This window comes from Nasonia vitripennis, chromosome 5, assembly GCF_009193385.2.
Source record: "Nasonia vitripennis strain AsymCx chromosome 5, Nvit_psr_1.1, whole genome shotgun sequence".
Classification (NCBI taxonomy): Eukaryota; Metazoa; Arthropoda; class Insecta; order Hymenoptera; family Pteromalidae; genus Nasonia; species Nasonia vitripennis.
The window spans coordinates 2,767,003-2,794,663 of NC_045761.1; the positions used below are offsets into that span (position 1 = coordinate 2,767,003).

Here is a 27,661-nt window from a genome sequence, read left to right on the forward strand (position 1 = left end):
AGAGAGAGAGAGAGAGAGAGAAAAAGTGGTGTACAGTGCGAGCTGCTGCTCTTCCATTATTATTCTCGGCCTCTCTCTTTCTCTCGCGCTCTCTGCTACGTACACATCAGCAGCAGCAGCAGCAGCAGCAGTAGTTGTCTGTCTCTCCGTCTTTTTCGCACTCTTCTGTTGATCATCTCGCTCGCTCTCTCTCTCTCTCTCTCTCTCTCTCTCGGCGCGGTGTGTAGATAAATATACATACATGTCGCGTGTGGGAGTAGTGCGCTAGGAGCGTTAGCACATAGCCAGAGAGCGAAGAGCAGCAGTGGAGGAAGTGAAAAGCGACCGGGACAAGAGAGAGGAGCAGTCCGCGAAAACGATATGAGGAGGAAGACGAGGCAGTGCTGCTGATCGACCGACGACAGAGAGAAGTAAGGACGAGCCGAAGTCTCTCTCTTTCTCTGTTATGTGTACTATACATATATACACCCGTAAAGCTACTGTAGCTCTTTCTCTCTCTCTCTCTCTCTCTCTATCTCTCTCTCTCTGTTCTGTGAACCCGCGAGTGTGCGAGTGTGCGTGCGTGTGCATGTGTGTGCGAGTTGGGGATTTTTCGGGAGTCGTGCGCGCATCCGAGCATAAGTGAGAGAGAGAGAGAGAGAGAGAGAGAGGCGGTGTACTCGCGCGATCGATGTCTCTCTCTCTCTCTCTCTCTCTTTCTCTCTCGCTCCCCCTGCCTTACGCATCGACCATCTCTGTCTCTCTCACTCTCTACGCCCGGTTATACACATAGCTTGGATGTATACAGACGGACGACCGGTACATACTCTGACTTCCTCGCTGCTGCTGCTCCGATACGCTCGCTCGTGTCACCCTGTGCGGGGAGCCTATACGTATATATGCAAGACTCTCCGGTCGGACCTAACCTCAAACGAGCGCAGTGGAGAGTCGTCAGCCTCCTTTCTCTCCGCGAGCACATCCCGGTCGATCTTTTTTCTCTAATTTCCTCGTAATCCGGCTAAGCTTTCCGGCGAGGACACGTGCTCTCTCTCTCTCTCTCTCTCTCCCTGGGCCGTGTTCTAGGAGTGGCTGATGCTACGGGGTGACCACGAGGCTACTCCCTCTGTGCTCGCGGCGAAGGCAAAGGCAAAGGCCTGTGTGCAGGGAGAGAAGAGAGGAAGGTGAGACATTGATACTCGCTCTTGGCCGTCGTTCTCGGGCTTCCTGTCCGGCCGATAATCTGGTTTGGCCGTATAAGCGGATTTCGCAGCCCGAACGAGGGAGAGCGAGAGAGAGAAGCGGGCGCCGGGCCGCAGTGATAAAAACCGGACGACCGGCCGGCTGACCGAGCAGACGAGCAGCAGCGGCTCGACGTCGGAGTGTGTGTATATATACACGGTATACTCTGCGTACTGTTTTCTTTACTTTCCGCATACTCCTCTATGCTTCCACCCACGTCGACCGGGCCGCACATCTCATTACGAGGCTCGAGAAAGTTCGTCTTTTCCTCCTCGCTCATAACCTATCCTCCACAGCGCGAAAAGAGAGTGCGAGTGTCAATTCAAGAATCGGAGTGTTCAGCAGCAGCAGCAGCGAGATTCGCGCGTCTATATAGCCGACGACCGCGCGCACGTATCTCTCGGAGTCTCCGCAGCAGCAGCAGCAGCAGCAGCAGCAGCTCATCCAGTCCTGTGCGCTACGCACGCGCGAGAGCGAGAAAGAGAGAGAGAGAGAGAGAGAGAAAGAGAGAGCGAGTGAGAGAGAAGGAGAGCGGCGGGTTACCACACCCAACCGCGCCGGGAGCCGAACGTCGAAGAGAGAGGCCCCCGTGTGCTGCTGCTGCTGTCTCTCTCTCTCTCTCTTTCTCTCTGTCTCTCTCTCTCTCTCTCTGTACGCTGGCGCGTGTGTGTTTCTCTTCTCGCTGTCCGCGAAGTAGACGTCCTCGTCGATCGAGCAACACTCGGCGGCACAGTCGGTGTTCGCTATCTCTGTGCGACGGGTTGTACATGTACGAGCCGTGAAGTTATTGCACACGTCGCAGTCGCGCGCGCGTGGCGCAGTCCGATTTTCGCCAGTGCTCTCGCTCTCTCTCTCACTCGCTGTTGTGCTCCTTAACCTCTGCTGTTCGGACTCCCGAGTCGACTCCGTCTCTGTGAGTGCGTTGCGTCTGTTGTGTGTGTGTGTGTGTGTGTGCGTCTGTGGCTTTCTCTCTCCTGTTGTATCCTCTGCCCTTACCCGCGGTAGCTTCCTTTCCTCGATCATCGCCATCCTTGCATATATAGCTTTCTCTCTCTCTCTCTCTCTCTCTCTCTCTCTCTCTCTCTCTCTCTCTCTCTCTCTCTCTCTCACTCTGCCCTTGTAAATGTTGTAGCGGCAGTTCTCGTGTGTATACGCGAGAGCGCGCGCACAAGCGAACGAAACACCATCTCTCTAACACTGGACTCTTGTCTCTCTCTCTCTGTTCCATGACAGGAGGAGCAACGAACTTGCAAGCATCGTCAGCAGTCCCCATGTGTCAGTAGTAATCGGCGCTCCTGGAAGACAACGACGAGTGTACATATAGCTACGGAGAAGCATAATCAGCAGCTGCAGCAGCAGAAGCAAAGTGTGCCGTGCGTTGTTGAGTAGTCATAGTAGTAGTAGTAGTAGTAGTAGTGCAAGTGCTGGTGATCTATGGACGGCATCGGCGGCGGCAGCGCAGCAGCGTCTCCTTGGTAACGAGTGCGCGGGTATGCAGGCCGTGTGTCGAAGCCGGCGGCGCAGCAGCAGCAGAAGCAGCAGCAGCTTTTCGCAGGAGCAGCAGCAGACGACGACGAAGAGGACGAGCGCTCGCAGCTAGAGCTGGAGGCTGTGGCGCTCGGGAGCAGCGCGAGCCGCGCCAGCAGCCAACGGCTACTGCCACTAGCAGCAGCAGCGTTAGCTCCGGCTAGTAGTAGCAGCAGCATCAAAAGCATCACCGAGGGCAGAGCGAAGAAGTGGCGGAGGAGGCGGAGGTTGCGGAGGTGGTTGTTGTTGTTGACGAGGTAGCCGGTGCAGCCCCTTACCTAGGGGGCTCTCCAGCGGGCCGCCGACACCATGGCGTGCTGCCTGTCGGAAGAGGCCAAGGAGCAGAAGCGCATCAACCAGGAGATCGAGCGCCAGCTCAGGAGGGACAAACGAGATGCCAGGCGAGAGCTCAAGCTCCTTCTGCTGGGTAAGTCCATCGTTTTCTTTTCTCCTTCCTTTCGCGTTTCTCGCTCGCTCGCTCGCCGCTGCTGCTGCTATTTTGCGAATTTGCATGAATACCAGCCGCCTGTTTCTGCCTCTTCGAGCGAGAGGCCAAAATTCAAATTCCAAAATCCTGGAGCGCGCGTGTGACCTTTTCTCTCGGCGGCACATGCGGGACGTCGACCCGTCCACCTTATTCTATACTCTCTTCCTTCCTTCCGCGAACTCGAGCAGGAGAATCGCAACTGAACAATCACCCCGGCTCACTTGTTTACGTTCAAATCCGAGCTGCAGGAGCGTTCGAAATTCCCGTGTGTGTGTGTGTATGTGTGCGCGCGCGCGAATCAGCATTGACCTACCTGAAAACGATGACCCCCTTTCGCGTTTCGCTCGATCACAGCGTATCAGCTCCTCCTCGAAAAATTCAATCGCTCGATCACAGCGTATCAGTTCCTCCTCGAAAAATTCAAGCTCTCTCGCGAGAGATTTTGCGGAGAGAGAAAAAAACACACACAAGTGGTATACCGGCTCCGAAATCCCTCATGAAAGGATTCACCTGTGCAGGTTCAGCGACCTTGCGCTCGAATCCCTCTCTCTCTCTCTCTCTCGCTCAGGTGCTCCCCCTATTCGGGTTTTTGCGAGCGAGAGAGAACCGGGCGTGTGCAGCGCGCGGCACACGGCGGTTCGCACAGCTTTCGTCCGATAGAAAAAGGCGCCGACTCTCTCTCTCTCTCTCTCTCGCGCGGGCGCGCACACATGCACACAGAGATGGTCGGACCGACCCCGGAGCTTTTATTTTTAAAAATTGATCTAGCCCCCCGACGCCTGCGTCACGTGTTTGCGAGTGCCGGCGATTCGAGAAAGTGGAGAATCGCCGCGGTTTTCCTCGACTCTTTCTCTCTGGCCACCGCGCGCGCTGGCAATTGTGTAAACGCCGCTGCGCGTGACCTAATTTTTCCGCGTACACCCAACAGCTGGCGCACGATTTTCAATGTTATAGGAAAAGGTGCGATATTTGCCTCTCGGTTTACACACACGCATACAAGCGTTCGCTGTGTTTGCCTAATAGCCGACGATGCTTGGCGATTCAGCGCACGGCGCTCGCTCCCGATTATGCGCTTCCGAAATTCGCTCCGAGATTATCGTCGATCGGAAAATAGGAGAATCCAATAGTATGCTCGCGATTAGGTAAAACGAGTTTCGAGAGCTATATTTATACCCGGCTCTGACTCACCATAAGCGAATAAACCATCGATTCGAATATCTCCCCGATCGAGTGCCGACGATGTATACAATTGATAGGTTCGATAAAAAATAAAGCGACGCGGAAAGGCCGGCACTCGCGTGCGCGCGATTCTAAAATCATGAATTTCAAGTTTTTTTTTCTCTTTCCAAATGCCTGCATATTCATGACTCGCCGCGCGCTCGTGATGTGTAAATATTATACGCTGGATGTAGGATGTCAAACAGCGCTCCCCCCGGAGAGAGAGAGAGAGAGAGAGAGAGAGAGAGAGAGAGAGAGAGAGAGAGAGATTAGATATACAATATCGTTAACCGTTTCATTTTCGTAAAGGAAAACGCGTATGTAGTGGTAGAAAATCGCGATGAGTCAGCAGAAAGAGAGATAAACGCACATATGCAGATTTCGAGAGAGATGATAGAACCAGTGTAATATTACAGGTTTACAGCATTCACTCCTCTCCGTATGCATCTCACGTAGCGTAAGCGCGCGAAACTTTGGAAAATCACGGAAGACGACTTAAACGATGTATAACGCGATAAGGACGATATTTACCAGCGAGCCAAATTTAGAGCGCGTCTCATCGTCACACACGCCTTGATGTGACGCGTCGCGCCAGGATTCGCGATACAGCGCGCTGTGCGTTGCGCTAATATGACTAATAATTTCGATCGTGTACTTCAAAATTCAAATCGCAGAAAAAAGTAAACAAACACAGCTTCTCTCTCTCCCTCTCTCGAGAAAAAGCCATTGTAAATCACACGCATCAGGTCTTATATTACTCCGAGGTGTACATTATTATCAGTACAATATATCCGAGAGAGCGCGTAATCGACAAAACAAACACGCACTCGAGAGGAGAGAAGACGGAACCGGCGTGTGCTCGCACTTTAAAATCTTATACAATTCTCTTATGCGGCCAAAGGTTTATCGAGAGCTTAATCGAATACACAATAGACGGCACTTATCGACTCCGTAATCTCGTTGATAATTCACGGCAGCTCTTACTCCCGCGGCTCTTGCATTATATTATTATCTTTCTCTTGACACGTCATGCCGCGCGATTGAACTGATTTTTCCCTGCCGTTATGCCAAGGTTAAGGAAACAGTCGCGATGTTGATAGTATACAGTAGGAGCTGAATTTTTCATATCTATATAAAAATAGAGAAGCTCTCGAACCAGGAAGGGCTCGGGCTTGTCCGTGGCGCGTGTGCTCGCGGCCGTTTTTTCTCCGCTCGCGCGAGTATACGGCTTCATTTAATAACACAGTCATGTGTGCGGCTAACACAGATACTTAGCGAGTCAAGCTCAATGTCTCTCGGTGAACGTCTGGCATAGACCCTGAAAAGCGTTTGATTGACGTTTACAGGCGCTCGCCGAGGGCCTGATTCGCTGCTACAAAGCTCGTGCATTTGTTTTGTTGCTCGGCGCTCAACGTCGATTGGGCTTGGTATTACATATGAAATTAGGCTTCTATTAGGGCGATGAGTGGTGGGAAATAATTTGTCGGTATGACTGCTGATATGCTTATGGACAAGCTGGAGCAAGCGATGATCTTTTTTAATTCAAGCAAGTTTGAACGAAGAACCTTATGTTGTCATTTGATCCAATACTACATTTTTATTTGTAAAATGTATTATTCGGTAATGCAGACACCTGACACTTATCCGTACGCATTTTTTGTTTTCAGACATCCGTCTCATAGACGCGAGAATTCGTCTGACTTAGTTTGTGTAATTTAATTCTTATTAATCGGATGAAACCTCAAAATTGAGTATTGAAGTTTCTTATTAAATTAGCTTCTCGCATCACGATGTTATATAATTTTACACTCCCTGAATAACTTCTAATAACAGAATCACACCATCATCACACGAGCGAAAATGGGTAAAAATTGAATATTAATTTTGTACTGATGTAGTCGAGCAGGGTAGTCTCAATATTGTCGCTTCTTTGAGCATCCAATTACATCGTCTGGTGTACACATATTATCATTAGCATATACTGAACATTTCACAGTTACCACTACTGCCCTAACATTCAATCAACCGAACGTGTAATTAAATTAGTCTAGCGTAGAACATTTGAGTCCTCGAATATTTGCGCATGAGAGTATGATTAAAACTTTTGTACTTTGTAATGAAGTCGATGCTTTTATTTAAAAATAATACCCCTTGATAATTGAGACATGGGGATATTCTAGTCTCCTTCCTAATTTAATACGTCCCTACTATCCCACACGGTGTGACGCAGATACTCGATTTTTTGGTTCAAAACCCCGACATTATCTGTCTGACGCATTTGTTCACTTAATTCAGACTAAAAATACGTATAGCAAGTATTCTATAAAATGCTCCACGTTGATGAATCTAACCCATTTGATTGAAGACTTAGTATTTCATGACGTCTGTTTTTTTTTTTCAAAACTACTGAAATTTTGTTTCTTCTTTCTATACCTCTCACGCTTTCGATTCAACCACGAAACCCCCGATATACTGTCATACTGTCTAGTTCCCGAGCTCAATTCGCGTATGCACATACATTACCGAGCGGTTAAATATTATTACCGCCGTTAATGTTATTTAACAGCGACGTGTAAAATATTTTCACGGCTCGATCTGTAATGAATCGCCGACTAAATTATTCGAATATTCACTCACACCGTGTGTCGATATAACGGATTCGCGAAATCCATACCCATATCACGGGCCGCACACGCGCAGTTAATAGCGATAACAGGCGAGGTACAATTGAAAAAACTCGAAACAACCCCTGCAGCCGAACACAAATAACAACACCATATACCTCTCGCTTTTTCTTGTTGGACAAGCACATCACACGCACACACACATAGCCACGCGTACACGAGATGGGGAGAGCGAATCGTCGCGCGTCAGAATTAAACGAACCAAAAAACGCGCATTGTTTAGAGGCCGAAGCCCGCGCGCGCGCTTATCGATCCGCGCTCTCTCGGCGGACGACGAGCCGTGTTCGGTGATTATTTGAAATCGCGTGACTTTGGGTAAAACGTTTGTGTGTGTGTGTGTATACGAGAGCGCGTGCTCCGCGAGATATACCCCTTATTACGAGCGCCAGCGGGGCCCGCAATATCGCGCTCGCGCGTTTTTCACTGCTCTTTTTGCGCCGCTGCGACTATACACATCCCAGTGTATATACGACGGTCGATGAACCCTTTCGTCGTATATATGCGGTGCGTGAGTTTACTCCGATGATTCGATCCGTGTGTGTTTGTGTCTTATTGCTCGAGGTCAGCTCTCTGTGTGTGTGTGTGTGTGTATACGAGGAGCTATCGCAATTCGTGTGCGATATAAAGACGTTGCTCGCGAGCGGGGGTAATTATACGTTGCAGTCAGGTGGATACGCAGGCAAGATCGAACTTGTATCTCTCTCCCTGTCATGCAAACCATTATAATTGGGACGTCAAGTGGCTCGCTCGCACACACAGCTATGTATATGCTTCTTCTATTCTCTCGCTCTCACCTCTCGGGCGTTGCACACCTGTGTACCTTTAATTACCGGACGCGCCACGTGGTCTCGATGCTGCGCTGCTGCAGTAGGTCACGTATATAGTCTATATACACTCGCTGAGCGATAGCATCGGCGACGCTGAGAAATCTCAGCCGCGTGGATTCCTCTGTGTATTAATTTGCATGTGTCTGCGCAGTCGAGCTTTTTCATCGGATTAGCTCTCGCGCGCGCGCGCGCGCGTATGTGTGTGTGTGTGTGTAAGAGTATATAGCGTATAGCCGTAAGAGAGAGAGAGGGAGAAAGGAACGCGTGCTAAAGCAGAGAGAAAGGGATGGAAGGACAGTGATTGGCCCCCCGAAGCTCTTTCCATTTTGGTGATTAATGCGCGCGGGGGTGAGGGACGCGCGGATGAGCGTTATTGAAATTTTGCCGGCTATAGGGGATAATGCATTACACGCGCGCGTGTGCCAGCCGGAGAGAGAGAGAGAGAGAGAGAGAGAGAGAGTCGAAAAGTATGTAGTCGACTCTTTTTCCCTATCTGGATAATTGCTGTCATGACCACTCGATCGCCGCGTGGGGTAAAATTTTTAAACATTCAGCGCGATATCTCACCGAGATTTAACGGATACAATATAAAGCTCCTTAATCAATCCGAGGCGCGCAACGACCTCTGCAATAATACGTATCGCTTTCCCTCTCGATCGCGACACGTAACACGCGCGACTTGTCGGCGAAAAACCGAGTTAATTATGTTTATATGCAGTCATGATTTCTGTTGTGTCAATGCATGTCTCATTATTTTCCTTCCCTGCATCGGCGTATTATAATACACACACACACGCACACACACACAGAGTCTCGGCGTGTGTTGCGCGCCTCGACGTACTGATCTCACCCCGGGCACGTACGAAACTTGCGCTTGTATATCTGGAAAGCCGCGCGAGTATGTGTTTTATTTTCGTAGATACATGTCTTGATTGTTCTCCATATTTTTCATTCACAATAGTTGGTCTAAACGGAATACAAAGTTACGAAGGCTCCGTTTGCATATGACACACAACGATCATGTTCATCATCAGAGGTGTTGCTTTTATAGTTTATAGTCGATGTAAAATTATTCAATCCTCAGTTCTGTGTCTTCGAATCCACTTTACCTACACATACACAAACACACACGCGCGCGCGCATCGATAACATTTTTCCGCAATGCGTAACGAGAGTCAGAGACGTGCGATTCTCCTCGTAACTCGCAGTTTGTTCACCTCGGATTTTTGCGCTCTCCGGTTGAGAGAGTGAAAGATTAGTCAATGTTTAAAAATACCCGCAACGAGAGAGAGAGTCATCTCGCCGCAAATCGCGTTATAAAAGCCGTCCTCGCGATTACGCAAAGTCGGCCGGCGTGTAAAACTGACAAAGTCACGATTTTCCAAACGAATTTCGCAAAGCACCACCGCGAGAGAGAGAGAGAGAGAGAGAGCTAACGAGCATTCACCCTCGTATAATGCGCGCCTATATACCTATACACGTACGTGTGCAGCAGTTATAGCGAGGGAGAAGAAAGAGACAATTTTTCAAGCGCTAAACTGCCACAAACAATGGGAGGCAAATTTTCATTCGGTATGAAAGGCCGCGCGCGCGAGAGAGAGAGAGAGAGAGAGAGAGAGAGAGACAGAGAGAGAGAGAGAAAGAGAGAGAGAGAGAGGTATAGCGCATACACACATAGCGCGCGCGCACACGAGAGCCGACTCGATTGTTCCTACTCCGCCCTCCATATCGCTTCCGCGCGTGTGTCTACTTGTCCGTGTGTGTATAATACACACGGCTCGATTCTCGCGAGTACGGTTTTCCCCAAAACGGCTGTATAATATCTCTCTGCCGTCTCTTTATCTCTGCGCGTACTCTGCATAAATATAAATACACGTATAAACTCGCGGAATTCGGCGGTGTGGCTTTGTAGTGTCCGCCGCCGTGCGGTTTCTCTCTCGTGGCGATTTATTTTTCTTCAACTGAGAGAGAGAGAGAGAGAGAGAGAGAGAGAGAGAGAGAGAGAGAGAGAGAGAGAGAAGGCCGCGGGTAGTACCAGCAGCCGCGCGCTCGGTGCGGCGACCTATCGAAACGAGGGCGCAGCAGTTTTGCCGAAGGGCGAAACTACGAGAGGGGAGTGCGCCGCTCGGCTCTGTATACTACTACTGCTAGCTCTCGGGAAAGTGAAGAGAGAAAGAAAGAGAGCTGAGGAGATTGATGCGTGCGACATAGAGTTAATGTTTTTCACACTGCGTTTTCTGCGCATCGTTTAGCAGCTCGACTGTGCAGCGCAAGCTCTCGTTCGGCGTTAGAAGCGCTATTAGCAAATCAACGTTGTTTATCAGCGAGAGCTCCGATCTCGGACGCTCGTTATTTCTAGGTCACTCGGTGCGCGCTGCAGAGCCGCGGATAGTTCGCGAATTAAGAGCGCGTAGCTCCTCGCACCGATACCGGGCCGAGGGAAGTAGAACACAGCCGGGTTTGGTCAGACCGACTCGGGAGAAATAAAGTCATTCATCTCGCGCGCTGTGTGTAACGCACACGAGTATAGCGGAACGCGAGCAACAGCCTCCGAAAAAGTAGCATCCAAAGCATAGAACAACTATATTCTCCGTCTGGCGCTTGTATATATAAGGGATGGGCCCTCTCGCTGGCGGAGGGAGCAGCCGGCGCCGTGTGTGTGTGTATGTGTGCTGGGGTGGCAGGCGAGGCGCTCTCGCCGCTCGTCGTCGGCATCTATCGACCCATCCCGTCATTCGCCCTCTCGCTCTTATACCCCACTGCTCTTTCTCTCTCTCTCTCTCTCTCTCTCTCTCTCTCTCTCACTCGCCGCCAGTGTAGCAGGTCCGCCCTGTGCAAGGTTATTCTCCCTCTTTCTCCGATCCTCTACGAGTGTCTTTCTTCTCTCAGCTCCGTGAACGTGCGATTACCGTTCGCTGGATATGAGATGCGTCTCTCTTCTCTCATGGACGGCGATTGATTCCGGAGGCGCGCAAATTAGTCAGCCTCGAGAGCAGAGCCAGAAAGGCCTGATCAGTAGTACCGTTGCTTGGCTTTCGCTCTTCCTTCCTTCCGTCGATTTTTTCTTCGCGCTCGCTGCAGCGCGGACGATCTCTCAACTCTCTCTCTCTCTCTCTCTCTCTCTCTCTCTCTCTCTCTCTCTCTCTCTCTCTGGGAACGCCAGTATAGAACCGGGAGAAAAGCGAGAGGGCGCGCGCGCGCCTACGCCCTTATCTCGGCGTGCATCCGCGGGAGAGAGAGAGAGAGAGAGAGAGCCGAGCTTGCCCCCTATTATACCATGTAGGTGTGCGTGTGGATTCGATGACGTTTTTTGAGTGGATTTTGCGTGGATTTTCGTGTCGGAATGTAGGGCAGGGATACATCGCCGGAGTGTGAAATTTTAATCGTCCGCGGCTGGTCGTATTATACAAAAATACGTAGAGTAAGCCGAATAATAACTGTTTGAATTTCGCTATGCGGCGAAAGCGATACGCCTGCTGACACCATGGTCGTCTTCTGTTCGCGCAGCAAAACACTCGCTGCTAACCACGGAATGTGTGTGTGTTTTTTTTTAATAATGATACTAGTATACGTATTACAACGATATTCCTCAACGCTTTCAGCGAAAAGTCGCCCCTAACCTGAAAGCAGCTCTCGCGTCTCTGCGATTTCCCATACCCCATCACGTACACACATACACGTGTAACGCAACGTGCTCCGCGCGCATAGAGCTATACGTAATAAAGTTCGCCGGCCAGTGACCCTAGCCGCGATCGGGAGCGTGTCGATTAAGAAAATTTTCTCTCCCTCTCTTGCTACACACACGGGGACGTTCGTCCCCTGGGAATTCGGTCTCGCACATGCGTAAATCAATACGAATATACATATGTATGCGCAGCGCCTACGCTTTTCTTATACACAAGTGTGAATCATATAGTTCGCGCAGCGTCGCGATCGTCGGACTTGTACCCACGGGTGCACTGCGCGAGTAAAACGCAACGACGAGAATGAGTTACGCTTGCGCTTTTTTCTCCTCGGCTCGCGGAGCCGAGCTATGAAATTACTCGAGCGCGGCAAGCGCGCGCGATTCTATGATTTACCAGCTTTTCTTTCGCTGCGGAGACTCTTTTTCCCCTCTCGAGCAATAAAGGGGAAGGTAAATTGATGCGGAGGGGTGCATACACACACGAAGTGTACTGTATCTCTGGCTTCAATTTAATTTTCATTATAAACACGGAGGAACGATTTTTTTAAAAAAGAAAAAGGAAGTATACTTATTCCCGCGAGCATACATTATGTAAAAAAAAAAAAAAAGAATCAGCGCTGCTCAGCTCTCCGCTCCAGGCGAGCTTTACTTTACACGGTGTAACTCGCGGAGCCGAGGGCCAAGAGCCAAATCAATTTCATAAAGTCGCTAATCTCCGTCAAAGAGAATAATAACGAGGCGGACGCGACAGTCAAAGCGGCCGGCCTTCCCTGCGCTAAAGAGACACTAAAAAGACGAGAAGAGAAAATAGAATGTAAAGCTCGCACACTTACACACACACACACACACACAGCTCAGAGCGTAAGGGCCGAGAGAGCAGCGCTGGCAAGCAGAGAGAAAAGAGAGCAAGATAAAGAGAGGTGTAGAGGGAGAGAGAGCTCGCGGTTTTCATTCATGCTTTCACAGTGCCAGTGAGAGAGAGAGAGAGAGAGAGAGAGAGAGAGAGAGAGAGAGAGAGAGAGATAGAGCTCCTCTCGCCACCTGCCGTCGTCTTCGTCGCCTCTCTTTCTCTCTCTCTCTCTCTAACACAGCCCACCGCGAGAGCATGAGAGCAGCAGCAGCGGCGGCCATTCTTTCCTCGAGACATGTATCACACGGCGTGTGGGTGGGGTAGTCGAGCCAAAAATCTCGCATACCGGAAGCGGGGATTCCGCGGGTTCGTTACGCGGATCGGAAGGAAGTCACGCGGCTCTCGAGCGAATTGTCCGATGCTGTTTCCGCTTCTAAAATTGCTGCGCGCGTCTGACCCGCTTCGGCCCTCTACTACTTGATCGTACAATAACACCATGTTATAATCACGATGTACGCGACTGACTTTTTTCTCATCCTCTTGCGTTCCAGGTACTGGTGAATCCGGCAAGTCCACATTTATCAAACAGATGAGAATCATCCACGGATCCGGATACTCAGACGAGGATAAACGGGGGTTTATTAAGCTGGTCTACCAAAATATCTTCATGGCGATGCAGAGCATGATCCGAGCGATGGATCTGCTGAAGATTCAGTACGCGGAGTCTTCAAATATAGTGAGTATATCCCTCCCCCTCCCCCCCCCCTCTCTCTCTCTCTCTCTCTCTCTCTCTCTCTTTCTCTAACTCTAACTCCCTCCGCCCCCGCGCGCACACGGCAGCGTTTCCGACGAATAAACAAGGCGTCAAAGCGCGTGTTCGGCCCCTCCGAGTAATTGCGCGAGCTTTCGCCGAACGGAACGCGCCTTACGAAAATAGAATTTCGACTTCTCGCTGTTCTCGACACTCCCGCGCGCTCATTGCATCTCGCCCGGATAAAATTTTTCGAGAGCCGATTCTTCATTTTTTACTACATATTTTATATTTTGATGTTCGCGCTATCGCAAGAAAAGGCTCCCGGCTACTGTGACATCGGTGCGTTACACGCGCGGGGGGTCGGCTAAAAATTTTCCTCGGAATCGATAAACGGGCAAGTTCATTTTACACGGATAGCCAGAGAAAGAAGAGAGAGAGAGAGAGAGAGAGAGAGAGAGAGAGCCGAACCGTCGATTTTCGGGCTTCTATTATACGCCTCCGCGGCCGGTGCTGGCGCGCAGCTCCTGAAACATTAGCTAGATTAACAAGACTAGAGAGCACAATACGTATTTGGACTTGCGTCATCCGCTCTCGTTCTGGCCTGCGTGTTTCAGGAAAAAGCCGAGCTTGTACGGGCCATCGACTTCGAAACGGTGACATCATTCGAGGAGCCCTACGTACAGGCGATAAAGGATCTCTGGGCCGACGCTGGAATCCAGGAGTGCTACGACCGCAGACGAGAGTACCAGCTGACGGACTCTGCGAAGTAGTAAGTCATCTCTCATCCTCCTTCTCTATCTATCTCTTTTTTTTTTTTTAATACTTTTACTCCACTGTAATCGATCACACACATTAGGTTCTCCTCAACGACTGCTGTATCGTTCGCAGACCAATTAGCGCATTTTTTCACTCTACCTATCTCGAGTTCGCATTATTGCGCGCTGCATTATAACGTACTTCGGTTGGCACGTTTTTAAAAAAAAATTCAAAGAGATATCGCCAGCTGAATCGCGCTCTTCGCCGCGCCGCAGCTGCACTATCTGTAGCGAGAGACCTTGCCCAATACTTTTTACTCCGCGCTGCTGAACTATATACGTATACATTGCCCAAGAAGCTATCGACGCGTTACATAAGTTACGCGCTTCATCGGAATCGGCTCGTACACACGAGTGTATGTTGTAATAAAAAATGCATGAGCGCAAAATACGAGGAAAAGCTGCAGCAGGCGCGTGTATATACTAAGTAAAAGAATGTTACAGCTACTTGATGGAGATAGACCGAGTTGCGGCGCCAAACTACCTCCCCACAGAACAGGACATTCTTCGTGTAAGAGTGCCCACTACCGGTATAATTGAATATCCCTTTGACTTGGAAGAGATCCGATTTAGGTACGTCGCAACGTGGCTGAGACAATATAGCGTTGCAAAAACATTATCACTTGCTGGATTATGGTGCACACTCTTCGCTCGGGCTGCACGGACGCATGGGTGTCTCTTATTATGGGCTGATCTGTACATACATATTTCTCTCTCTCTCTCTCTCTCTCTACCTTTCTCTCTGTCTCCTCGTATCTCTCTCCACTCTGTGCACGCATGCGAGCACGTATGATATTCCCGAGGAAGCATCGACGCATGCAGAGAGAGCTTGCAGTTTTAACCGTTTACTAATCAATGACAGAGAGATGGAGTCGAGTCCGTGCTATTCTTTCTGGTGTTCTCGGGAAGCGTACGACGGAAGTGCGTGTATTTTTATGAGTCGTCCTCGTGTCACGAGAGAGCTTCCTTTTCTCTGCAACTGAAGTCGTGAATTATTTGCAACGGTTGCTCGTAAGTTCGTTCGGCGAAAGTGACTAAAAATTGTTGTACCACACGGCGGGGTTATGCATAACGAATGATTATCGGACGATGCTTTTCTCGCGAAGAGAAATTATGAATGATCCAGAATAGCACTGGCACGGCTCTCCTGATCGATAGAGCGAGAGCTCGTTTACGGACCTGAAACGTTAATCGTCTCTGGCGATTCGTTGCACTGGAACTGATGAAAAATGCACGCGAGCTCTCGCTCGATCGACACTCCTCGCAGTTACAGGTGATTGCACGAAGGCATGACCGGATTTGGACCACCTTGATATCTATATGTTTTTACTAAACACTCTAAAATTTTGCGATTCACTACTTCTGTATTATATATCTAATATACATTTATACATATATATCTGCATGGCATGGGTTACGACAGACAATGGCTTGATTTGTGTTACAGTTATATTAGTGACATAGATCGCATTTCATTGCCAGACTTCCTTCCCACCGAGCAAGACATCTTACGAGCTCGAGTTCCCACAACCGGCATTTTAGAGTATCCCTTCGATCTGGACTCCATCGTATTTAGGTACTTGTTTCAGTGAGCGCGTTTACGGAAAGAGCTCGACGAATCAGAATGTTTCAGAAAGGCTTCTTCATTTGTTTCGATTTTCGGTCTAATAGTGGCGCGCAGCCATTGAACAGAAGCCGAGGCTATTAATAGGAAATGTTCAATCTTAATCGGCCGCCGCTATGCTGATATATCACAATAGTCTTTTGTGTATATGAGCGCGTGCGTTACAATTTCGATTATTTTTCTACTTCGCGTTATTCTAATGGGACTAATTGTCATTTTACTCTGAAACGTGTAGTAGATAAACGCGATTTTGTTTAAAATGTGCCAGGAGAATCTTTTCTGAAAAGTGCCAGAATATAAAAGAGATTTTCAAATGATCTAGTCATGATCCAGAATGTTTTCCTTTTTTGGTGGAAATGTACCAAGCTTTGCAAGATGCTGGAATTAATAACTTGATTTTACGTAATATTTGTTATTTCATTATTTTATTGTGATATACTAACAATCTAAAGCATGACTACTTTTTAATTGGTGTATGGATTTGTAACTACTTGTGAATGTTTACTTGCAATTCTTTTACTAATTATTCAATGGAAATGTGTCATTTGATAACTATCTGTTGTATATTTAAAATTGCTTTCTAAAACTTTTTTGATAGTTTGTTCAAAGTTTACAGAGTTGCATAAAGTAGAATAATTTTAACAATACCATGTACACGCGATCCTCGCTGAGAAACAGCAGCGAGAAAGCTGCGAGACTGTTTAATCAACGATTTTTTAAAATTTTGCAGGATGGTAGACGTCGGCGGTCAGAGATCCGAAAGAAGAAAATGGATTCATTGTTTTGAAAATGTCACTTCCATTATATTTTTAGTAGCTTTAAGTGAATACGATCAAATTCTCTTTGAATCGGAAAACGAGGTAAGTCTCAGACCACGAGCAAATATAATATGCGCGTTTTGATAGCCGGACACTAAATTTTTCGTTGTTTTATTTTTCAGAATCGAATGGAAGAAAGTAAAGCGCTGTTCAAGACGATCATAACATATCCGTGGTTCCAGCACTCTTCCGTTATCCTATTCTTGAATAAAAAAGATCTGTTGGAGGAGAAAATCATGTATTCTCATCTGGTTGATTATTTCCCAGAATACGATGGTAAGCAACTGCCTACTTTTGTCATACACTAGAAACACACTAATAATTTTTTTTTCGATTCGGACGCGTTCACTACTGTCGGATCAGAAAACATAAACTCTCCCATGTCACCGTCCCACTGTCGCCAATATACCCAATTTCATAATTAAAAAAATCCAATACGTTACACAACTATCATTATCGCCGCGCTGGTTATTCGTAAGGTTAAAGGTGCCATTCAGTAATGAGTTGTAATATCGCATAGGACCTAAACAACAGCATGAACCGGCCCGAGAATTCATTCTACAGGGATACCTGAAAAACAATCCTGACCCCGATCGTACGTGCTACTCTCACTTCACTACCGCGACAGGTCTGTTAACTTGAACGATTCAGCAAAAAATAAAGACATCTCTCTCGGTCAGTTGTTTGTGCCTTACAATTAGGCGCTAGTGCTGTATTTCAAGTAACAGTTTGCTTATTGAATCGGAGTCGCCTAACGTACGTCGAAATTTCTTCATGTCACATGTTCAGTGCGTGTAGTTGCTAGACTCGTTTTTATCTTAAAAGCAGATTTGTATATTTGATGGTAGTTTTATGCTAGAAAAAAAAAACAGACAAACAATATTCGTATATGAAGATAAAAGGTTTGGTACGAATGCTCGATTGAAAGAGTAGCAATATCCCTCTCGAATAAACCTCGGAATCGTGTAGAAAACTACGGCCGACCGAAACGAAAAGGTCTGTGGATTCATTTTTATTACGCGAGCGACTTTGTTTCAGCCTATTGCACAAGAGTACAGTCGGCGCTCGGCGCGTTCTATACAGACGATCGGCGTCCTTCGTGTCTGCGTAACCTCAACAAAGAGTTTGGATTATCAGAACGGTTTCCTGACTCGCGCGCGCTGCATAAGAGCCCTCGCTCGCGGCCGGAGTCGTGCTCGTCAAACACAGCCTTTTAACTGCTTCAGAGAGCGCGTGTGAAGCTTCCGAGGCGAATTTCCGCGTCGACTCCTCTCTCTATCTCTCTCTCTCCCTCTGTCTTTCTAATGCGATAAGGCCGACCTTGGGGACGTGCAATTGGATTCCGCGTTCGAGCCGCCGACGTTGCCGGTCGTGAACACCGTCAGCCACTTACCCTTGACCATCGCGTTTTCTTAGGCTTGTTTTAATTCTCTTGTTTTCGCGTGTAGGGGGAAAGTGTACGCGGAAGCATTCGCGACGTTGCTCTTAAGATTGTCCATTTCTATGACTTTTGCATTTCTTGAACAAATCTTCCGTTGTCGTATAACACATCGGGTGTGTTCACGTGGAGAAATAATTTTCACGCGCTCATTGTGAAATTTTGAACGGATAGCAGGAACAATTGCTAATCTAGAGCCAACGACGTACGGCCTCTTCTTAACCTTGCCGAGCGGTACTTTTAATCTAATTTTTAATACGAGGCCCTGTACTTGAACGTAGCGTTAATCGCTTGATCCGAGGTAGGAAAGATTTACTCGGTTCTCCCGGCAAATAATTCAATGATAGAGTCATTGGGAAAACTCCCGACTCTCTATCTTGTAGCTCTTATCATAAACTCTTTCGAAATTGAAATTTAAAAAATCCGCTTTATAGCTCGAAAGTCTGTGCTGTAACATTGCGAAAACGCAATTCGGCTTCGGGATTCCAAGTTGATTAGAGTTCGCGTGGCTCCGCTCGCGTTATTTGAACGAGGCGTGACGCAAATTCAAGAGCAAAGCGAATTAAGGTTTCGTCTTCGGTTTTTTTTTTTATTACTCCCGCTATTAACTGTATACGTAGTTGTGTATAGAAACTCCTGAGTGGTTTGCAAATTAGATATGATTATATTTGTCATATACTTGACGCCGAACGACGTCTTTAGCAGCACCTTTTCCTTGAAATATCCTACTTTCCCCGTTTCCAGAAAACACATTGTAATCCATTTATTGAGTTTCTGAAAGAGTTGACGCGCTTCGTGATTAATGGGTGCATCGACTGCGCGTTTTGAAACACAGACTACTTACTTTTTTGAGAAGTTTAGCATATTCGACTGAGAATACAATGGTAGTCTATGTTTGCAGAGGGGGGTGAAACGGACCGACACTCGGGCTGCCTTGCCGACACTGGATGCCTGTATCTGAAATTGCGATTTTAAAAATATCCTTAACAAAATAAGCTATCGAGAAAGTGTCGGTAAGGTAGGAAATGTGTCGGTGCGTCACACCCTTCAGTCGAAGATTGATGAACTAACTCTGGTCCGAGAAGTCCCAACACACTCGTACAACTTCCGTAGATTTACATCATCGTATTCGCACAGTTTTCATGTCCAGCTAATCGATAAAACATTTAACAACCGAAGTAAATCATAGCTAACAAAAAAACATTTCGCACATTCGCTAGAAGTATATACATCACACGAATAATTATGATAGACGAATTATATAGAAACATATGTATAAGCACATGTAATACGCTGTAAGAACCCACGCTGTAAGCTTGCCTCGTTTGTTGTTGTATCTCCTCTAGGACCTCAAAGAGACGCGACAGCGGCTCGAGAATTCATCCTGAGGATGTTCGTCGACCTCAATCCAGATAGCGAAAAGATTATCTATTCCCACTTTACGTGCGCCACAGGTAGGTGCCCCGATAAGCCAGACCGGCTATCGCGTTTTTGCCTGCCTCTCACTCACTCACTCACTCACTCACTCCCTCTCTCTACTGTGCCGTGCTCAGCAGCTCTGCTTTGCTTCACTTTGCTTTGCTTTGTATCGCATGTGTGTCCCCTTTATTGGCCTCGCGCGCTCGTATCTCTTTGAACGTCGCGCGACGACGTTCACGCTGTTGCTGCTGCTGTCGCTGCTGCTGCTGCTGTCGCTGTTGGGAGAGCCTTGCAGTTGAACATCGTTGATAGTAGATCGTGTCGATTAGATGTTACAATTATTCATCTCTGTGGATATGGATAAGCACAAGAGAGGAGGCGACGATAAAGGGAGGATCCCTCTGGCCTTTTGTAAAAAAGCCCGTGTGTGTTCTCGATTTTAACAGGGATCCTCTCTACGTCGGCGCTGAATTTATTTTTTTCTCTTTTCCTTCCGAAGGTATAATGGATAACCTAACCTGTGACTTTTTTTCTTTCCATTCTTTCGAACTAAACTCTCTGCATGCCACGCATGGGAAAACCGCGGGGATACACCCGAACGCTTACAGACACGGAAAACATCAAGCTTGTGTTCTGCGCCGTTAAGGACACGATCATGCAGAACGCCTTGAAGGAATTTAATTTGGCTTGAACGATGCAACAGAGACACGCTTCTTCTCCTTCTTCTTCAGCAGGGGATGCAGTGCACCAGTGCATGCCCTCTTTCTCTATCTTTCTCTTTTCTCTTCGTGAGGCTACATGATATTTTTGCGCGTTTTGCATGCTTAAAAGAAAAAGACAGAGAACGAGGTGCGCGTGACACACCGAAGTCTCGATACGATGAAAAAAAAATCGTGCATGTGAAAACCAAAGAATATAGAGGATAGACGAGAGCTGCCATATAAAGCCTTTTTCTACGGTGGTGTGTTGGAAAAAAAGCATGTGCACAAACGTTTTCACGCGACGCGAACGCTTTTTTTTCGTTTCGCCTCCCTTTGGTTCCGTTATCCATATTGTCGTCTGTAATAATCGAACGCATTATTTATTATCTCTTATGATACTATGTTAACTCGCCCCAGCCCTTATACTGTTATGCTAATGAATGATATAATACAACTTCGATAACGACTACTTACACCTGTGTTGTTCATTTCTTTAACTCTGTCAATGTGTCTTTGACCTTTACCTTTCTTTTTTATGGGGATGAAGTCTGTCTATTCTAACGAACAGATGGATGACTGAAATCAGTCACCCTCCTTTTTTGAAACTTCTTCTTTTTGTCGTTTGTTTTTTGCACGAGCATGAAAGGACTGCTATTTTGATTTTTGTCTTTTTTATTAATAAAGGGTAAGTTTTTCTAATCTTGGTTTCGCTGCAAACTTGTGACCGTTACAAAAAAATTAAAGCCAAGTCGAAAGCTATTAGAATACAGCTGTCATGGTTGGTCACAACTTTGCTGCAGATGCATGTACAACGATATCCGGATGCTCATTTTTACTAACACACATTACTACTTAAATGAAAACTCGCAAAACTGGAGCTTCTGCATATCATGACAAACCTTTTGAAAGATATGATGAACTAACTAATTTTTCTTTTCCCAGATACGGAAAATATCCGGTTTGTGTTCGCGGCAGTGAAGGACACGATCCTGCAGTCCAATCTGAAGGAATACAATTTGGTGTAAGGGGCGCGCGTGCTCTCTCCTCGAGGACAACGGCTCACAGCAACAAGAAGCAGCAGAAGCATAAGTAAAGAAGAGAGCCAGAGCCGCAGCCAGCGAGTTGTGTGCGCGCCCAGCGTGCAGCAGCAGTTACGATAACGACTACGACGACAAGCTGAGCTTCGCTGCGGCGATCGAACGGCGCTGACGGAAGCCTCGTCGCGCTCTCTCTTTCTCATTCTCTCTCTCTCTCTCTCTCTCTCTCTCTCTCTCTCTCTCTCTCTATCTCTATCTTTCTCTCACATTCTCTTCCACCACGCAGACGACGTCGACGAATGCACCAGCACGACGACGATGATGCGTCCCACGGAGAGCATCATCGTTAACATTCTCGACGACCATTTGACGTTGCGCCATCGCCACTAGAGTACGCATACACGTACAGTGTCAGAGACGGCGACAGCATCGACGAGGACGAGAAGAGCAAAGAGACTGCAACTATTACTGCGAGTCTACTGTGTATGCGTGTGTGCGTGCGTGCGACTGCGAGTATGTATGCAGGAGAGAAAAGCAGGCGCGTTTTTATTAACGATTTCAAGAGGATTACGGTTTCGTACGTCGCGTCACGGTGGAGAGTATATAGTGGCAGCGATAAAAGTAAAGGAGAAGCAAGCAGCACGTTGTGAGGGCCGCGGCAAAAATGAGAAATTAAACAATATGATGAACGAAACGCGTCGAGTATAGCTAACATCGCGCAGCCGCGTTCTGGCAGCCTCTCGAAGCATCGCATCGTCGTACGGCGCTTCTCGTCGAGGACATTCTTAGGTAGTTTACAAGTGGAACAAAATGATCGACAAAGGGAGATCACGAGAGAAAGAGGGAAAAAGAGAGTGGCGAGATGAAAACGAGGCGCGAGGTTCCGGCAATTCGTGACAAGTTCAGAGTTCTAGAGATGTAGAGTAATAGGTTCATTCATCAAGGATCTAAGTCGCTGACGTCCTACGCACTCTGTACGAAGAGCGAACATAAATAATACTAATAAACAAATTGTGAAAAATCAAGTCGAAAAAGAGAGAGATAAACAAATAACCTATGTCATCGATTACTCCCGTCAAAAAGCCCTTCCAAATAAGATGAAAAAGATATAAAATAAGACATAAGAAGCAAAGTCTCTCGTGTACCCCCCTCCGACGAACCGGCGAACCGATTTACTTTCATACTCCATGCGTTGAATTTGTTACCTTTTTATATAGCTTAGCTTAATCGATCGAGCTCGGCTGACTGCGATGTCACTTGATTTTTATATATATATATAAAAAATAAATAAATCGATAGACACTGAGTAAGGAAAGAAAATTAATTAAAGTATATAGAAAAAAAACGTGAATTATTAAATAAATGAATACAAAAACAAACTCGCGAAGCACAGCGTATTTAGCCACGCTGTGCCACGTCTGTCCAGTGTCAGTCTTGGGTCGAGAGAGAGAGAGAGAAAGAGAGAGAGAGAGAGAGAGAGAGAGAGAGAGAGAGAGAGAGAGAGAGAGAGAGAGAGAGAGAGTTGAGGACGAAGAGGAAAGCATTAATAATTAAATAGAGTAAAGTTAAGGAAAAACAATTGTCTCGACGTGGAAAAGCGAGGGAGGTATAGATATAAACGGATGATCATCGACACGAGGATAGAGTTGAGATCAACAGCGGTAAATTAAAAAAATGTGGTGAATTTTGGTTTTTCTATCTTTTTCTCTTTGAAAATACGACGAAAGAAAGAGTGAGATAGAAAGTATGCGTGTGTGAGTGCGAGCGATAGATGATACGAAGAAAAAAATGAAAATAATACAAAAAAAAAAATCGGTACGAAAAGCTTTTTAATCGCGAATTAGTTGGAGACACGAGTGAGAGCAATTCTAGTGCCATTTACTAGTGTGGTGTTTTTATTGCAGTCCTTTGTTAGACGCGAAGAGCCAAAGTGTTTTTTTGTGTTTTTTTTTAACTGTGCCAGAAATGACTAAGAGTTCTTTCTGCATGTGACTCAAATTCACGATTCATCGTATAAATATTGTTATATATAATATATAAAAGAATATCTAGCATAGCGAGCGTCGAGGAACGTCGGCAAGCAAGTAAAGAAGAAGTAACGCGAGAGGGCAAAGAGGTCCATTCAATTTTATGCCATTCATCCTTGAATCCGCCTTTCCCTTCCCTACTTCCGCTTCTCCTTATTCAAACTAGAAACTTGGAGATTTCATTGAGCGCAATTTCGTGATTGTTTGCCGCACAATAAAAGCACAAAATATTAATTTACATTTCCAGTTAAGGCATTTAAACGATGTGATTGGTTAGATGTAAGAGCATAACTGATTTACTATTCCATAATACTTAGTTATTGCAACAAAACATGATTGATTATTCGAAAATTGTGCTAATGTAATATCTCAGTAAGTAACGAAATAAAATCGTCGAAATTATGTAAACTATTCGGGAAGTTTTTCTATGCTTTTGATGAAATCATTCGGCTAGGGAAGGTAAATGTAATAATAACGATTGCGTAACGATGCAAACAGTAAATAAAGGAAAGAGAATACAGCAACCCGTTGGAAATAAAAATATCTTAACAGAGTGACGAAAAATAAAAATAAATTGCGGGAACGCGGCGAGATCGAAAGCGTCGATGGCCGATGATCGTCACTTTTGATTTCGCGGACTTAATATGGCGGTGTGTGCTCTCGATGTAGTAGTGCGAGGGCTGCGATCTCGATCGTCCTCCGAGAGCAAATATCTAGTCTTCAACCCGAGGCAGAAATTTAGAATTGCTCTTAAAAAATATCGTCGCCGAAAAGGGAATGACTGGACTGGACTAGTTGCCGATGAGAATGATGGCGTTTCGTTGATCTATGTGCGACGGGTCGAAGGCTGTCAGGAAACTGTTTTATCGACTTTGCGACTTGGATTGATTAGATGTTTATTCGATATACATCTGGTCTCTGGGACGATAACGACTATTTGATCGATTGTTATATTTAAGTCATTTTTTAATTAATTACTTAAGAGACAAATTAAGTGCAATGAATGTTTGATACTTCATAAAGTGGCTGATTATCTTGACGTGGAGGCCAGATGTCATTTGAAATTGTAAAGTTCTTTTAGTTAAGAAATCAAAAGTATAATGTGTCATATGTTATTGTCGTGTCGGTAAACATCCACATAATTTTCATCTTACTTCTTGCATACGCTTTCATCCTACAATGACACAGGGATAGGCTTAAAAAAATATAGAAATTTTTCACAATTTCTAAGAGTAATATCTGCGCTTATCAATTATTTAACAGGCATTTGAACTTGTGTCATTTTAATATATGAAATAACAAAAACTGTATTAGTTTGAATAAAAAAATTACATAAAAAGCTTAGATCTAAATCTTCTTTAATTCTTGGCGACTTTATCACGATAAATGAAACTTGTGTCGAGTGAATATGTGGAAAATTTTCGAGAGTCATGCGAGTCTCTCTCTGTGTCCAAAGCCGCAGAGTTGTTTGCCCCGAAACGTTATCATTCTGTCGGCGGTACCAAACAATAACAATGGACCAACTCTTAAGACGATTTTCTGAATTTCTCCTCGGCTCCCGAATGAAAGAAAAACAAAACTCCTTATCACGTCCTCGTCACCACTATATACCGCAACTTCTTTCACCATCGACCCCTTTGTATCTCCCTCTCTCTCTCTCTCTCTCTCTCTCTCTCTCTCTTTAAACTACGCACATATTCCAGAAACGGAAACGAGCAGACGAGAGATAAGAAGACAAAAAAATCGATTTCCACGATTCATCGTCTCTCTCTCTCTCTCTCTCTCTCTCTCTTTCTCTCTCTCTCTCTCTCTCTCTCTCTCTCTCTCTCTGTCCACGATGACGAAGCATTTACTTTTTCGACTTTTGTATAACAATCGATGGGTGTGTTGTGTGTTGGTGTTCGTCGCGAATGTAAACCTTTCCCCATCATCGAACCGACGACAGATACTATTTAGCGGTAGTAGGCCTCGCCTCGCGACGGTACGGCGGCGCGTCGATGAAAAACGAAAAACATATAAACATAACTAACGATTAAGCAAGAAAAAAAATCCACATTAAACGATACACCCTGTTCGTACTTCTTCCCTTTCCGACCAGACACCTTGTACCCTCGCCCCATTTCCCTCCCACTACTATATATAAAAGCGATTTACCGAGGAACATCGCGCACGACGAGACTCGCGGACAAACGAGGTCGAAGGAGCAGAGTAACTAATTAACAAAATGAAAATAAAGAGTAAAATAAGAATAAAATAAAGATTTAAGAGAAAGAAAAAAGTGGATGAAAAAATATATATATTACAAAAAAAAAAAAAAAACGGTTTACGTTGCGTACGTATGATGAACCGTTCACTGCCTGCGCTCGCTCATCGCTGGCCAGCGCATTATCGTCCCCCTTCCTCGATGAAAATGCGACGATGTTAGGAACGATTAAAAGTGCGAAAGTGAGAGTGAGTAAGAGAAAGAAACAAACAAAATACTACTATAAACCGAGAAAATAAGAATACCAATTTTACCTTCTTCCTTCGATTTTTCCTCCCTCGGTATGAGAAATTGAAAAATGAACGAAAATGCCAGTGCTGCTGAACGACTCTCGGTACTTTGAACTCGGCGACGAGTCTTTATTCTGTCATGCCGTTCTCTCCTTGATTTCTGACTGTATATTTTATGTTTTATTTAAAGAGCGAGAAACCTTTGGAAATCTGTAGAGAGATTGGAGCATCTCACGGCCCAAGGATTTGAATACACACAGCTATAATCGCATGTGTATAAGATTTTACATAGCACTTTTGTCCAATCGCTCTGCAGATTTCCGATCGTTCGCTCGTTGAGCTTCGTGCGAATGGGGAACAAATTGTGTATTGTAAATTGTATACTGCGTAATCGATTGCCATATATAGCGTGTAAATAATAATTTTAATTTTCTCGGTTCGTCTATTCGAAAGGTGTGTCGTATGTATACTTTGACGTATGTATTTCATTTGTAAAATCAAAATTTCGCTCCAACAATATTATATAAGCGAGAATGAAAGTGCGCATCAGCGTCGCCGATTTCGGAGCGACGAGACTCGGCGCATCCGGCAAAAACAGACGTCCCGCTCTCAGCCCTTCCTATGTATTCATACACACATATTATATACAAGAAGAGAAATAATAAAAAAAAAAAACGCGCGAGTGCGCCGGTGTTTTTGTCCCTTCTCGCGCTCGCGATCTTAATCAAAAGCAGAAAAAACAAACAAGCAAACATAAGAGGTGTACGAGAGAGAGTATAATAGAGAAAAAAGTATATAAATATAAGGGGCGATCGACAACTGCGGCATGCTGCACCCACACTATCAAATTCACACATACACACACGCTGAGACCAGCAAGGGTGAATACAAAAACGGTGAAAAGTATAAGGATTGTCTAAGGCGAATACATGCACCCACGCGCACACACACACACACACAACATGAGCGCGCGCGCGAAGACGAGAGGAAAAAGATAAACATATAGCGACGTAGGCACGCGAGAATAAATATAAACGAGAAAAAAAATACAAACCTACCCTTGGCTCACACTCGATGATAATGCTGGTAATGATAACTGATTACGATGACGTTTACGACAGCGGCGAAGAAAAAATGAGTTTATATGGAAGAATACAAAATATAATATAAATACATTGAATTAAGTATAATATTAAGAGATAACAACAAATAATATTGAATAATAATTATAATACTGCTTGTTTTCAGTGCGGACGAGTGAAAGTGCTCGAGACTGACGATCGATGTTTTAAAGATTAGGACACATGATGAGAGAAAAATTAAATTGTGGAAAATAATTAGTAATGAGTGTACGCGAATATAGGGGAGAGCAAAAGCGTGGTGAATTAAAAAAAAAAAACGACACGGCGGAACGAAGGAAAGCAAACGCTAGCGCGTCGAACGAACATAATGATGAAAATTGCGGAAGAGAAAAAGAGAGCGCGTACATATACATTTGCGTGAATCTGAGGAGAGCGCGAGAGTGAATGTGGCCGGGTTTTATTGTGCTATTGCGATTATATATACCTAATTCCGATGTGCGACTGTGAGAACTTTTTAGCGCCAAAGCGATCGACCATATATGGCTAGAAGGAAAGTAGTGTGAGCGTCCGTCGAACTTTGCCGGCTCCCCCTGCGCCTTTGTTTGTACTTTTGTTACTTTGAAAATTCTCTATCCCTCTCTTCGAATCTGATTTTCGATCGAGGGGCCCGGCGGATTTCGACGAGCGCGCGAATCTCAGAGTCCGAAAAATTGAGGGGCACTTGTGGCCGATGGCAGAGGAAACGACGGGGATCGTCGGAAAGTATCCAAAAAAAAAAAAAAAAAAAACAAACAAACAAATGTCTACGAAAGGGCGAGCAAGTGCGAATTTGAAAAGAGAATGTGCTTAAAAGTGAGATGATTAACAAACATACAAAAGTGAGAGAGAGTTGTATACACATGTACACGCACCTCGCGCGCTACGTTTTACAAAAAATAAACAAATACACACGTACAC

General features: G+C 45.9%; 1 protein-coding gene across 19 annotated transcripts; it reads left to right on the forward strand.

Moving 5' to 3' along the window:
• On the forward strand, window positions 1-27,500 carry LOC100123311 (guanine nucleotide-binding protein G(q) subunit alpha). Of its 19 annotated transcripts, XM_031932436.1 has the most exons (10): window positions 1,250-1,377; window positions 2,452-3,172; window positions 13,048-13,232; window positions 13,865-14,019; window positions 14,510-14,638; window positions 15,513-15,641; window positions 16,420-16,549; window positions 16,630-16,783; window positions 19,292-19,399; window positions 21,008-27,500. In XM_031932436.1, the coding sequence occupies exons 2-10, from the start codon at window positions 3,055-3,057 to the stop codon at window positions 21,088-21,090; spliced, it is 1,191 nt and encodes a 396-aa protein (XP_031788296.1). In that variant the 5' UTR covers window positions 1,250-1,377; window positions 2,452-3,054; the 3' UTR covers window positions 21,091-27,500. The 19 variants fall into 19 exon arrangements, with proteins under 19 accessions (XP_032456210.1, XP_032456214.1, XP_031788286.1 ...); XM_032600323.1 differs by lacking the exons at window positions 1,250-1,377; window positions 15,513-15,641 and adding an exon at window positions 3-410; XM_031932435.1 differs by lacking the exon at window positions 15,513-15,641.
• Window positions 27,501-27,661: the final 161 nt, after the last annotated feature.